Source organism: Poeciliopsis prolifica, unplaced genomic scaffold (assembly GCF_027474105.1).
Source record: "Poeciliopsis prolifica strain line A6 unplaced genomic scaffold, Auburn_PproV2 SCAFFOLD011, whole genome shotgun sequence".
Taxonomy (NCBI): Eukaryota; Metazoa; Chordata; class Actinopteri; order Cyprinodontiformes; family Poeciliidae; genus Poeciliopsis; species Poeciliopsis prolifica.
In genome coordinates this window covers 7,973,036-7,986,307 of record NW_026562386.1, presented here as the reverse complement: position 1 = coordinate 7,986,307, position 13,272 = coordinate 7,973,036, and the positions used below count along the sequence as shown (strand labels likewise).

The window sequence follows — 13,272 nt, the reverse complement described above, 5'->3', positions numbered from 1 at the left end:
TAAAAATTTTAGTCACATGAAACTACAAATCCCCTTCTGATTTACCAGAATGTCTTGAGATAGGCTTTTCATTTAACTTCACAGGAATTCAAACAATACATTTTAAAAGGCACCCATTTCCTAAAAAAATTAAGACTGATGTGCATAATCTTTATTTACCTGTAGACTTGGGACATGCAATGACCAAATATGTCCTGAAATAAAAGCAGCAGTTAAAAAGTGAAAAGAAAGAAATTAAACATACAAAAAAAAAATTAATTAAAGGTTCCTTCTGAAAATTTTATTGAACAGCTTTGGCACCTAGATTTTAATCTCAAACTAGTTTGTGTTTCCAGCTCAATATAACAGACAAGTCATATGTGGTTACTCTTTGTTCTTTGTATGACAAACAAAAACACACAAATCAAGCAGTTGAAACAAGACAGACATTGAAATACAGTTAATAAGAATCACAGCAACAACAAAAAACAATACTTCTAAAACACGACGTGACATCTCAAAACTTGTTACAACAAGGATACACCGACAAATTGGCCTTAATTTCTTGAATTTTGGTAGTGAAACCAATCTTAGCAAAATGTCTGAAAATCAGCTGCTGTATTTCAGGCCTGCACATGTGTGATTGGTAACAGTCACCGTACTGTTGCCAACTTAAAGAGTTGCGATATTTAGTGATTTATCAGACAAAAAAATAATCTGAATCATCGGGCTAGGCTTTTGAAATATCAGTGATCGGCCTGAAAACTGCAATAGGTGCACCCCAAAAACATTAAGATCACAGAGTAAAACAATCTCAACTGACATTCACAATCTTTCTTTGGTTTTTATTTATTTTCCACATTTAGAACTTGATCTAGCTGCGGGGTGAAACTTTGACAATAATCATGTTTCACTTCTATTAAATGACAACATAAGAACTATACTTTTAAAAAAAACTACCGTGCTTTTACATTCTGCTTGTTAACAAAAAGTTATTCAAGTTTGAGGATTCTATTTGAGCAGTCAGAAAAAAAAACAAAAAACTATTGAATCCAGTTAACAGGAAAAAAAAATCATACTTTATGTGCATCTGACCAAATGAAAGCTGGCACTTGGAAAATGTTCATACCCATGGAAGATCAAGATGACTATTAAGTGGTGGCTGCCACTGACCCTTTTCTCTCACTAAAGAAGCTCTTTAGAAGCATTACTTGACCAACACCGATGACAAACAATAGAACAGTTTCTCCGATTGACCAGTATGTCACCCGCTCGAACAGGTGCTCTGCCTTTGTGCGGTCCTGGGCTTCTCTTAGCCTGTACCATGTCTGCGAGTCAGCCACCACCTTCAAGACCTCATGAATGGCAACACAGGACGACTCCAACTGAAAGCAGGACATGGAAATAAGGATCAGAACAAAAGAAATACATTCACAATAGGAAATTGCCAACACAGCAGTATTAAGGCAATTTCGAAAACTCTTAAGATATACATGTTCCTGCAGTGAAGAAAACAAAGACTGATCTCTGACTGAAAATAAAAATATACATTTTTACTCTTAAGATTTGAGAAATCTAAACTTAAGTCAAAGCCAGAAAAATTTACATCCAATATCAAAATATCCAATTTTGATATTGGATATTTTCTCCCTAAATAAAGAAATTATAAATAAAAGACAAACTTATATTGTGTTCTTTAGTGCTTCTATTGTCAAATAGTGATGCCTTCATGAGACCTGCTATGATTTGACACTCAAAGTTGTATAAAGCTACTCAGTTTCGACTAATATGTTGGAGTGTTTTGAAATAGTAAACTCCTTTAACAGTACAGTATCGCGATATAAGCAACGGAAGAAAATGTTAATTTACTACTGAAATACATCAAAATAACTTTGTCTCCACCTAGTGGAGTTCTTCTGAAGTGTCCCACTGCTGAACCCAGTATGTTTTAACCCTGGTGCTGCATAAGCCATCAAATCAAAGATGATCAAAGTGTTTTGAACAGCAGTCATTGTATTTAACATGCCACCGAACAGATTGTTAATGGAGCAAATAGAGACATCATGTGTTTAACATATTTTAAAAAATGTATATTGTGCAAGGTTAATTTAATAATATTTATTTGTTTTGTGTCCATTAAATTGACTCTTATTTTTTCTAGCCTCAGTGGTCTCCGACTCAGTCATACTAAAAACGTACATATTTGTCTTCTAGGATAGTTTCCAAACACCAAGATCCCCAGACCTACCTGAGTCAACGCTGTGCTGCTGCTCATTTTCTCTAGGAGAGGTTGCTCCTCTCCGTGCCGGAAGTCCATGTACACAATTTTATGTGTGAAAGTGGAAAACTCATTGCTGAAGCAGACCTTGTAGACTCCCTGCATGGCTGTGGTGTGAGAGAAGCTGTCATACTGCTTTTTCCTTTCGTTGTACAGGACGTTGTTTTGGGGATCAGTGACAAAGCAGTCCACATCGTAGTTGCCCCCTGAAATAACCTGAAACATAAATATGTAAACATTAGTTTACAAAACCTGTCAATGACAAGATATTTACAGTGCTGCCAGACCCAGTTCCCTTGGGCACATCGACTAGAATAGTTCTTTGCTCCGGTAATCCCCTTCAAATTCCAATAAAAAGCTGTGACCATTAAGCAACAAAGCAAGGGTGTTGCACCAGAGCTGGTGTCATGTATGATTTTGATGCATCCCTTCTCCAAAACAGCAGACTCAAATAACTGAATCTCCTAAGCATGCCTCGAAGTTCTGCAGGAGCTCTATGAAGGCCCCATTGTTTGATTCAGGTGTGAACCAGGGAAACAAAACAAAAACACACATGACACCAGTTCTTCAGGAATGAGTTTGGCCTATTTTTTCCATTTTAAAAGATAATCCAAAAGTCTGTTATTTGGAAGCAAAATACAAGGAAAGACAGCACGTGAAGCCAGTGAAAGTGCAGAACATTTTGGAAATGTTCAAAAGTACATGCCCAAACATGGAAAATTAAAGTTTATATAGGCTACAGTAGAGAGAATTTTGGGTCAGGACTTTTTTCAATTCAATGCCCCGTTGCAGTTTATGTTAGAAACGCTCCTGCCTGTAACATATGTTTGTAACACTCAACAATAATGCAGATCATATTTTAATACTTTTTTTTTTTTCCTTTTTTTCCTTTTAAAGAACGACTTTTCAAAATACAAGAAGGTCGAGAGGTAACTCACTTGGAAGTCTATGTCAAACTTCACGTCTTTGTATAACTCCTCGTAGAAGCACTGCTTGTCGTTGTCAGGGAGTTCAAACGTGAGCTCCGTCCCAAAAACCAAAGCGACATGCAGCAGAAAGCAGCGCAGTCCCAGCCTGAGCATGGTGAAAGAAAATGTTACCAAAGCGCAGAAGACTAAAGAAATGCTGTTTGCAAATGACGGTGACAGAGGAGAAGCTCTGACGTGGCGCCACCTCGAAGAACTTCCGGGAACCGGTTTGCTTATTTACTTACTTGTTGTTGTTTGTTATTATTATTTTTTAAAAAATAAACCTCGTTAAGTAATTCTTAACGAAACTTTATAAAGAATAAATCTTTTGAGAGATAAATTAAAGCCTTGAGTCAACAAGACGACTCCCACATTTGACAGCATTTTTAGGGCTATCTTTTCAAAATAAAAGCACAACATGGCCCGATTGCTAAAGTATTAAATTTAAACAAGCCTTTAACCTATCTAGGTAAAAACACATCCATTTGTTTGTAATTTGATAATATTATTGGAATCCAGTGATAAGCAACAATAGTTAAAATAAAAAAGTGATTTGAGTTTATTTTTAAACAGGAATAACTACAATCTCTTAGTTTAGTCTGTTCAGCTTATTTTGCTTACTTCAAACATTCACATTCAAACACATTGATACTTACTCTTTTGATCCAACTCAATTTTTAAGTCTTATTTTACAAATATCAACAAACCCATTTTTCTTGTTTTCTAATTGCAATAGCAATTGGTTTGACTTTCTTTTTATATTTACAAACGTCAACTCACCAACAGAAAGTAGCGAAAGTAACGAAAACTCCATGGCTCCGTGGATACAGTCAGAAATCAGACGTACTGTTCGCTTCAGCTTTGCCATCCCGAATATCTTATGAGCAGAGCAGAAACAGCGCCACCTACAGTCACATGATGATGTTGGTCCCAGAATTAGAGGTCGTGGAAATAAGCTCTACAACAGATGTGGAAAAACAACAACAACAACAGAATAAGTTATTGATTGTTTATTTCAAAATGTGAAATTTAAATATGTACTGTTTGTTGCGTAAAAAAGGAGACATTTTTGAGCTTGATTGTATTTTTTTGATATTTAATGTTTAAAAACACAACATCTTTTGCTTGGAGAAACAAGAAATGTTCATATTTTCAGATCCAATTCTGCTGCCATTATAACTTTTAAATCGAGGAGTCTCTCTCCTGCTCACACTGACTTATTTCATACGAAAATGTCCAGTGCAAATGTGGGTCAGCTTTGAAGGGGCTAAATGTAGAGCAAAGTGTTTTCAGAGAGAGTTGTGTCCAGAAACACAAACCAGACTACAGCATTTTGTAGAGAAAACTATTTGGGGAACAATTTCTGTTGTTACAGCATTATTAAGAATCAAATGCAACCATTAAATGTATACTGCATCTCACAATAACCTCTGGAGACAAAGGATCAGAGAGAGATCAGAGAAACAACCGAACACGTTTGTGCCAATATTTGTGATTTTAATCTAACCTCACTTTCCTCAATAATTCCAATTTATTAACAGTGTTTCAGGTTTCCTGACAGAAACAATGTGCTTTGTTTTGCTGTTTCAAAAATTGTTCTTTTGTTTTAAAAATTACAATTATGGAGGGAAAACAAAACAATTGAACATGTATTTGTCCATCTAAAAAGCAGCTTAAATTTGAATGCAGGCATGATTAACACAGCTTAAGTTGCACAGATATGGTCATATTTCTGTTCATAAATTGCAGTAGTATTTTTGTCTGCCTTTGCTCCTTCACAGTTGCAAAGTATAAATACTTTTGCACCAAAAATATCTCCATGTTATCTAGAGTCTTATTCTGAAAATCCCATCCAAATGCCCTCAGCGTCCCCTTTCCCGTTTATAAGTACTCATTACGTAATACCCTGGATAGTTCAATGCGAACTAAGAGCATTGCGATAAAGAAGGGGAAACCGCAACTTTTTAATGGTTTGACATAATTCTCTTCCAGAGAATTTAAAGTTAATGTTAAAAAATTGTTTTAAGTTCAAGTTTGCATCAGTTATAATTTTTCACAGCTTTTAGTTTTTCTAGAGGTTCTTGAAATATGCAGAACTACGCAGAGGTTCTGAAGGACTTCGTAGAGACGCATCGTACGGGTCTCACAGTCGCTGCTGTTGCAGGTAAGTCTTTTTCATGTTTTTTTAGCACATGTTTTGAAACATTTGGTGATTTCTGCTATTTTTAAAGTAGAAAGGGCATCTGTGCAGAATGCACACTATGGAGGTCAAATGTCAAAGTAAATTGTACTTTGAACCCACAACAGTTCATGCTCCTCTATTTTATCACAACAGAGACAAACACTGTAATCTTTTTACAGTTGTTATCAAAGAAGTGAAATATCTACTAGGATGAGTGTGGTAATCTATCACTAATTAAAACATACCAGATCACATGCAATTCTATAAAATCTTTTGTTAACGTCTTTTCTCCTTATCATAGGAATAGGGATTCTAGGTTTGCGAAGATGGATGGCAGGAGGGGTTTGTCGGAGCAAGGCCAGGCTGGATGGCAAAACAGTCCTGATTACAGGAGCAAACACTGGGATTGGGAAAGTGACAGCCATGGATATGGCTCAGAGGGGTGAGATGTTCTGTGGAGAGGAAGAAGGGATTTTTGGGTTTATTTGTTTTCTTTCACACAAAAAGGAGATGGAAATACCATGAAACAGTAAGAGCAGCTTTCTGACATGAAAGTAAAGCTGCATAAACTAAAAATTATATTGTCATACATCATTGTCATACATTATTGGATTGGTAAAGAATGGCAGTGCCTCCTACCTCCATCCATGCAGCTGATCATCAGCTGCCCTGGAACCATCTGATGCAAATGTAAGGGTGGTCTCTAACTCTAATCCTTGAATTGTGCAACCTTGAAATGGGCCCCTTCTGTAACAGACCTAAATCAAATGGCTGACTTATCGTTTCAGCCTGTCATCAATTTCTGTAGAGGAGGAGCATTTATTTGGTTCAAGTTCAGCTTCACAGTCTCAAAAAGAGTAAAAGACACAGGGTTCTTTGCAGCCAGGATTATCTTTTCATGTGTATAACTTGTAAGTAAGGAAACAGTGTAGTACTCTTGTTCAGCCAGCTGGCTGATGTTTCAGCATCTCACTGAAGAGATACTGAAACATCTCTTCAGTCAGATGAAGAGATGTTTTTGTGTACTTCTGAAAAATACACAAAAGTTTAGAAATCTACCAACTGATTAAAATCTTTGATATCCTTTCTCATTAGTAACTATTGTATCATATTATAACACTCATAATTCTGCAAAAAGAGTCGCAGTGCAAGCACACACACCTATCTATAGCTCAGTGTTGCTATTAAATAATTTTATTATGTTTTTTGCCAAGGTGCCAGAGTGATCATGGCCTGCAGAGACATTCCCAAAGCCTACTGTGCAGCAGATGAAATTCGTCAAAAAACTGGGAACAATAACCTTTTGGTAAAGAAACTGGACCTGGCCTCACTGAAGTCTGTCAGGGAGCTAGCTGAGTACGTCCAAGAGAATGAGAAACGCCTGGACATCCTTATTAACAATGCAGGTCTGTGGCACTTCTAAGTTTGTCCTTCCTGCAGCAGACATACTCTTCAGAAGGCACAATAAATTATTTTGCTGGTAGTTTAGTATCATAAATTTAATTGTTGTTTTTCTTATCACCAAGGCATTATGATGTGTCCTAAGTGGAAGACTGAAGATGGTTTTGAAATGCAGATTGGTGTCAACCACTTGGGACATTTTCTCCTCACCAATTCTCTTCTTGACCTGTTGAAGAAATCAGCTCCAAGTCGTGTTGTTGTTGTTGCAAGCATTGCACACGTTACAGGTCATATGGTATTACTATGGAGTTTTACAGAGCTATTTTCTGCATATATTATAATTCACTGAACCGAAAAACTTGTATATTGCAGGTCGCATTCACTTTGATGACATTAACCTAGATAGAAACTATGATAATTTGGTGAGCTATCGGCAAAGCAAGCTGGCAAACATTCTCTTTGCCAGGGAATTGGCTGCAAGACTGCAAGGTACACATACAGTGCATCCCTGTTTTGCAGAGCTTTGTGAAAACACATTAATTGTTTTCTCATGTTGTGGCTAACACTATATATAACGGGTTCTTTTTAGGCACCGGTGTGACGGTGTACAGTCTTCACCCTGGACTGATTCGCACTGAGTTAGGTCGCCACCTGTTCCCTCATTGGTCTTGGTGGAAAAGGATGATTGCCTCAGTCCTGATGATGATTGTTAAAAATCCCTGGGAAGGAGCCCAAACCAGCATCTACTGTGCTGTGGAGGAGAGTCTGGCAAACGAGAGCGGCCTCTACTATAGGCAAGTGCAAGTGAACATGGATTTTGATAACAGTAACTTTTGGGGAAATCTGCTTTGACTTAGTTGAAATTTAGCCACACCTTTTGTTTCTGTCTTTTTGCACAATAAAAAGAAGGATAAAATTCTGCTGACATTTTCTTAAATTTTTTCCCTTTATTTTTTCCCATGTACAGCGACTGTGCTCGCAAAAAGCCTGCAGCTCCAGCTCTAGATGACGCTGCTGCCAAAAGGTTGTGGGACCTCAGTGCCTCCATGGTCGGTCTTTCCTAAACATGGCTTCCTCACTTCAGTAGCCACTTCCTTCCACTGGAGTCGGTAACCCTGTTTACATGGGAGTACAAAGAGCTTCAATTTAATATATTTTTTTAATCACTAATGGGTATTTGCATTAATTAAGATTTTTCACATGCTTGTATTTCAAAGCACTTAAATGCTTTCAGCCAGCACAATTATTTGCACTATTTGCTCTTATTCTATTGAAGCAACACTTGCCATAAAGAGGTGCTAAGCTTTATTTTTATATCACAAACAATTTATGTAAGCATAATCTTTTTTTCTTTTATTGTATTAGAGGTGTAAGAATACATGTGTTCTTGCCAAACTGTGACAGTCTGATGTTTTCACTCAGATTTATCAGATACAGGACATCATAGGTCTTGTAGTCAAGAGGATGGACATAAGGCTTTTTTGTGATCTGTTTAATACCAATAGAAAACATTAGTCAATAAAAAATGTTAGTTAAAGCAGTTCAAGCGTTAGACATGTGACTGTTTCAATCAAACATCCATCAAACTTAGGCTCCTCAAAAGGCTATAGGCAACAAATTAAAACAGCAAAAAAGTATAAAAAAGCAGCAGAACACAAATCAACCATTGTTCCTCAGACTAGAAAGAGTTGGATAGTTCTGTAAACTACTTTTGGAAGAGTTTGTAAGGCAACATATTGTTATCACCAGATTTCTTCCTTCCAAGTTTAAAATGTTCTAGTCACTGGAGAGTCCTGCAGCGACAAAGCAAAGCTCAACTAGCTTTCATATTCCATAAATATCCATGTTACTCACCTGTTTTGCTAATGTTATCAGATCTCATCAGAAGAAACCATTGCACATATTAAAGCTGTTTGATTATTAAGGTAAGGGCACTGATATAGTTTAAGAAGCACAAGATCTTAACAATACAGAAGTTTGGAGACTTATTTTATGTAATCAAAAATATTTAATTTTTTTGTGATAAAGCAACAGTGAGCACCAACTGGTTTATTTGTGGAAACTAAAACAGTCATTTATGAATATATGAATGAAGAACTGTACCCAGTATTTGGGTATTTATCATGCAATTATGCCTTATCTTTCCATATACTTTGACACTCCTATTTATCACTCAAATGTTCCATTATTTAGATGATTGTGGATGCTTTCACAAAGCAATATTATTAACAATTTAAATTCACAGCAAAGCTACAGATTTTCAAGAATACACAAGAAACAATGAAGGCTTTAAAACCTTTATTGGCGGTATTTTACAAAAGAAGACAACTTTTAGTTTTATGTTCAGTTCTATGTCCGCTCAAGAAGTAAAAAAAAAAAAAAAAAAAGTGAAGCAAGAGGTTTCTGTAAAGGAAATAGCTCTTGACCCGTGACGACAGCGCTTGGAGGATTGTTGCACTTTAGAAGAGATGAGATCCTGAGAATGTAAACGTCTCTGGGGCGCAGAACAGATTGGAAGAAGAAATACAGCCAAGAGGATTGCACAGCTCGCCCTAATATGAGATAATGTTTGCGATGCTAGGGCAAGGCTCTTTTTTATTCCTTTGATATAAAGATTTTCTGTGTGTGGTAATGGTAACTGAGTGTAATATTCTCACTAATAAAAGTCCAAAGAAAAGAGGCATTTTTGTGTCAGTTTGTAGATCTCAAATGTAAAGACATTCTCAGTTTTTGTCAAAGTTGTGTATTTGAATCAGGCTATTCTAATTTTGTTATATGTTTTTCATCCTAAATTATATCATATATATTTGGGTATTTTAACCAAAAAAATTAGATTCAAATGTTCAAATTGAAAATGAAAGAAATGTTTGGAAGGATTATTAATCTGATAACTAGAGCTTTCTTTTAATAGTAATGATTTTTCTGACTCAAATATTTGAATGTTACTGCAGTTCATACATAGCAATTTCTATAAAGCAAAACTATCTGTATGTCATCTCATTCTCTATTTTTTTTTATTTTTTATTGGTTTTAATTATACTGTAACTTAAATATGGAAATCACACATATCGGCCGATTAATGCAACAATGCAGTATAATTACTCACCTAATGCATTCCACTTTCTGCTTATGATTTCCGTGACAAAGAGTTGTGTCGGCCATGCTGTATCATGTCAGGCTGTTAGCTTTCTGGCTTGGAAATTTCATGCTCAGTAATCTATCAGTTAAGCTCCTTAAATCATTTTGAAAAGTTTCCAAAAGACAGAATTAGGCAAAAAATGTTTAAATGCGTACACATTTAAATAATTAACTGTAAAAGTTAGCATGTTGATTTGCCTTTATTCATTACGTAGGAGTTTCAAATGAATAATCCACAAACGGCTCCACAGGCTAAGACGGGTTTCCAGAACCAGCAACCTGAAGTGAATGTCAGGCACATGCCCTTATCAGTTCTCCGTCCAACGGATACAGAATATATAGCTGGGCTGGAAAAGTGATAAGGAGATGTGAGTGACCACAGGACAACAACAGCATCTGTTTCTCTGTGTCAGCGTGACATAAAGGGTCTGTTGTCTCTAGGATGAAAGGAGTTAAAACTTCAAAGTTTTCAATAGTCCAACCACAGGTTTTCCAAAATCCACTTTCCCTGTCGTCCAAGCCCCAACCTTGAGAGGGGAATTTCTTCAGAGTAGATGAGAGATGGTGTGCTGCTTCCACATTTCAGCCAATAGAGACAGGAACCGTCTCTGCCGGTCCCTCAGATCCTTGTATGACAAAGAACTGGCTCATCTCTAACCAGCCAAAGTTGCGTTCAACCGCAGCAGCCCTTCTGTTTGCCTGCTGACAAACTTTGGAGACACACCCCAATGATGAGTTTTATTTCCCCGGAGCCCCGCCTGGCTCCCAGACATCTCTCTACTGTCATTGGTTCTCATTTAGGATTCACCATACCTGCCCCCTGGCATTTGTGCATTTGAGCCAAAATGTTCTCACATCTGTCAGTCACTGGGCAGAGCAGCCAGTAGGATGTGAGAGACCAGGTTCAGTGGGTGTGTTTCCCACAGGTGTGGCCAACCAGCACATTCCAGTGTAAAACATACCTGTCACCTCCTCTAGTCTTCAGATGATCCTAGAAAGTAAGACTCATTATTGATCATTTGCTCTCCTTTTTCCTTGCTCGTGAGGCGTGCACAAAAGGAAGAGGAGGAAATTACTCCAATTCCACCTGCACATATAAGCACTCCTTTCAATTCCCTCCTGCTACCTTTTTTATTGTTACGCCATTCCAACATGTTCGCTGGGGATGAAAAAACCATAAACACAATGTTTTCTGTGTTCCCAGGAATTTGCTTTATTATCTTATTGAAGATAATAAGAACCATGTTTCAGCTTTTACATGTGGGCCAATGTAAGTGCAATATGTTGAGCATAAGGAGCTTGTAGGTTTCTAGGAAATCTCGTTGAATCTGTGTATCCACACTGACATGTGTCGTCAGTTAGCACAGGTGCAGGGAGTGGCATGTGCTGCCCCCTCCACAGCAGAAAACTTCAGATTATCTTTGCCTGCTTTCTGCCTCTGGAGTTCATAAAGCTGTACAGAGAATGTGTATGAAGTGAAGATTTGTGTAGTCTGCCCCTCTGGTATGCAGGTGTCTGTCTTGACCTCCCTAATCCAGTTGGGTTTTTTTGCTCTTTTTCTCGCTCCACCTTATCGCCCCTCCATGTCTGAGTTTGTCTCTTTTTCTGACCGAGTACAGACGTGAACAGTGTTTGCCTCAGGCAGGTGTGGGAATGCAGGTTCGCTGCCTTCGTTGAATTTAAAAGGAACAGAGTGTATAAACCCAATGCCGTGACTACCTGTGGACGAGTCTGTGCCTGTGTCGAGCTGAGTCAGAACAACCACAGTGACGAAGGCGCTACGTTCACTACAGCCATTCACTCTGTACAGCTGAACTGTAAAAAAAAAAAAAAAAACCTCGATAATAATCTGTTCCACCCTTAGGAACAGCAGCTAACATCAATTTTTTTCAATTAACTATAATATGGTGTCGAAGCAGTCCCACACACTCCCATTACAACCACCATGTTTGACTTTCAGCACAATATTGTTTTTTCTATTGTGCTGTGCTACTTTTATGCCATGTAACAGGACGCATAACTCCCAAAATGTTCCTCTTTAGGATGTAAACATCATGTCATGATAAGCAAGATAATATTCGCTATTTATACAAACGAGATAATATACGAGACAATAAGCGATAGATAATCTGTGAAAAATTATGTATGTATGTACATTTATCTTTGAGTCTAAATATTTCTCAATCCTAAAGAATATATTTTAAAGGGGTGGCATTATGCAAAATTCACATTTTACACGTTTTTATGCTCCTGTAAACAGTCTAAGCCCTTAAAAAAAACAGGTTTTTGTTGTGGCAAACAGTTCATGTTTTTTGTGTCTGAAAAATTTGCCATTTCCAAATCCTTTGGAATGTGACGTCACAAATCAGGTGCTACCCGTCACCTGGCAACCCCAGCAAAGCCCCGGGCGTTACCTAGTAACCCAGACTGAGCTCCAGGTTGTCCAGCTGGGTTTTACTGCTGTGTGCATCGTACAATGGCTGCTGGAAAAGAGAAGTCTTTTATTTTGGACTTACCAGAAATTATTTGCTGTGTTTTTGTTGGTTGTGCAGGACGCTCTTCTTCTGCTTTTCAGAGATGCACAGTTGCCATTTTCATGTGTGAGTGTAAACGTTGAGCTGGAGGGGTGTGGCCAGCAGCTCATTTAGATTTAAAGTGACAAGAAGCATTAAAACAGCTCATTCTGAAAAGAGCTCAAATAGACGTAGGTGAGCAGACTAAAATCTCATTGTCTAGAAATGATTTTATGATAATAAATATGTTTTGCATAACCCATAGACGTATCCTACCCTGTTCAAGGAAGCACAATAGGTGACGTTTAAGAAATATTTTAAATCCTAAATAATTTATGAATTTAATCTTAGGATTGATTGTGAAATTATGACATTGATTAAATTCTTACTTTGGTAAAGTCTAGTGCAACTGTCTCCATCTATAAGCATTTGTTTTGTTACTGTAGGATTAAAATAAAACACCGGGAATCAAATTAACTGTGCCGAGCAAATGAAACAAAACATAGCACTCTGGTGTCAGCACAACAGGAATATTGGCAGTATTAAGTTTGTTGATATGGAATACAAATAAGAGTGAACTCAGGAGTGGTCCCAGTGGAACACCTTTGGTTACATTAAGATAAATTTCTTGAAATTCTCAATTTTCTTGGAAAGATGTTGTATAACCACCCAGCAGCACGTTCTGAGGCCGTGATACTGATAAGCGTTGGCTTTTGCTTTACACAGTCCACTGTGTCAAAGGCCATGTAACGGTGAATCAAAAGGGCTGAGCTGTGCTGCCTGTTATCTCGAGCCTCAATAAAATTATTTACT

The 13,272-nt window shown here is 37.4% G+C and overlaps 2 protein-coding genes across 2 annotated transcripts; one reads left to right on the top strand and one right to left on the bottom strand.

The window, feature by feature from the left end:
- Positions 1-258: 258 nt before the first annotated feature.
- Positions 259-3,435, bottom strand: tmed3 (transmembrane p24 trafficking protein 3). Its single transcript, XM_055037110.1, has 3 exons — positions 3,196-3,435; positions 2,228-2,473; positions 259-1,364 (listed from the first exon to the last, which is right to left on the bottom strand). The coding sequence occupies exons 1-3, from the start codon at positions 3,337-3,339 to the stop codon at positions 1,131-1,133; spliced, it is 624 nt and encodes a 207-aa protein (XP_054893085.1). The 5' UTR covers positions 3,340-3,435; the 3' UTR covers positions 259-1,130.
- Positions 3,436-5,134: 1,699 nt separating this feature from the next.
- Positions 5,135-9,491, top strand: LOC129364289 (retinol dehydrogenase 13-like). The gene is made up of 7 exons (XM_055036843.1): positions 5,135-5,389; positions 5,709-5,849; positions 6,622-6,813; positions 6,934-7,095; positions 7,181-7,297; positions 7,398-7,602; positions 7,776-9,491. Exons 1-7 carry the CDS (start codon positions 5,314-5,316, stop codon positions 7,870-7,872), a joined length of 990 nt encoding a protein of 329 aa, XP_054892818.1. The 5' UTR covers positions 5,135-5,313; the 3' UTR covers positions 7,873-9,491.
- Positions 9,492-13,272: the final 3,781 nt, after the last annotated feature.

Bases quoted from the DNA above. Each gene is read 5' to 3' on its own strand.
- tmed3 (XM_055037110.1), bottom strand. From the start codon at position 3,339: ATGCTCAGGCTGGGACTGCGCTGCTTTCTGCTGCATGTCGCTTTGGTT. The intron at 2,474-3,195 runs GTGAGTTACCTC...TTTATGTTTCAG, and splicing joins AGTTTGACATAGACTTCCAA to GTTATTTCAGGGGGCAACTA. The intron at 1,365-2,227 runs GTAGGTCTGGGG...TCCTGCTTTCAG, and splicing joins GCAGCACAGCGTTGACTCAG to TTGGAGTCGTCCTGTGTTGC.
- LOC129364289 (XM_055036843.1), top strand. From the start codon at position 5,314: ATGCAGAACTACGCAGAGGTTCTGAAGGACTTCGTAGAGACGCATCGT. The intron at 5,390-5,708 runs GTAAGTCTTTTT...TCCTTATCATAG, and splicing joins CACAGTCGCTGCTGTTGCAG to GAATAGGGATTCTAGGTTTG. The intron at 7,096-7,180 runs GTCATATGGTAT...TGTATATTGCAG, and splicing joins AAGCATTGCACACGTTACAG to GTCGCATTCACTTTGATGAC.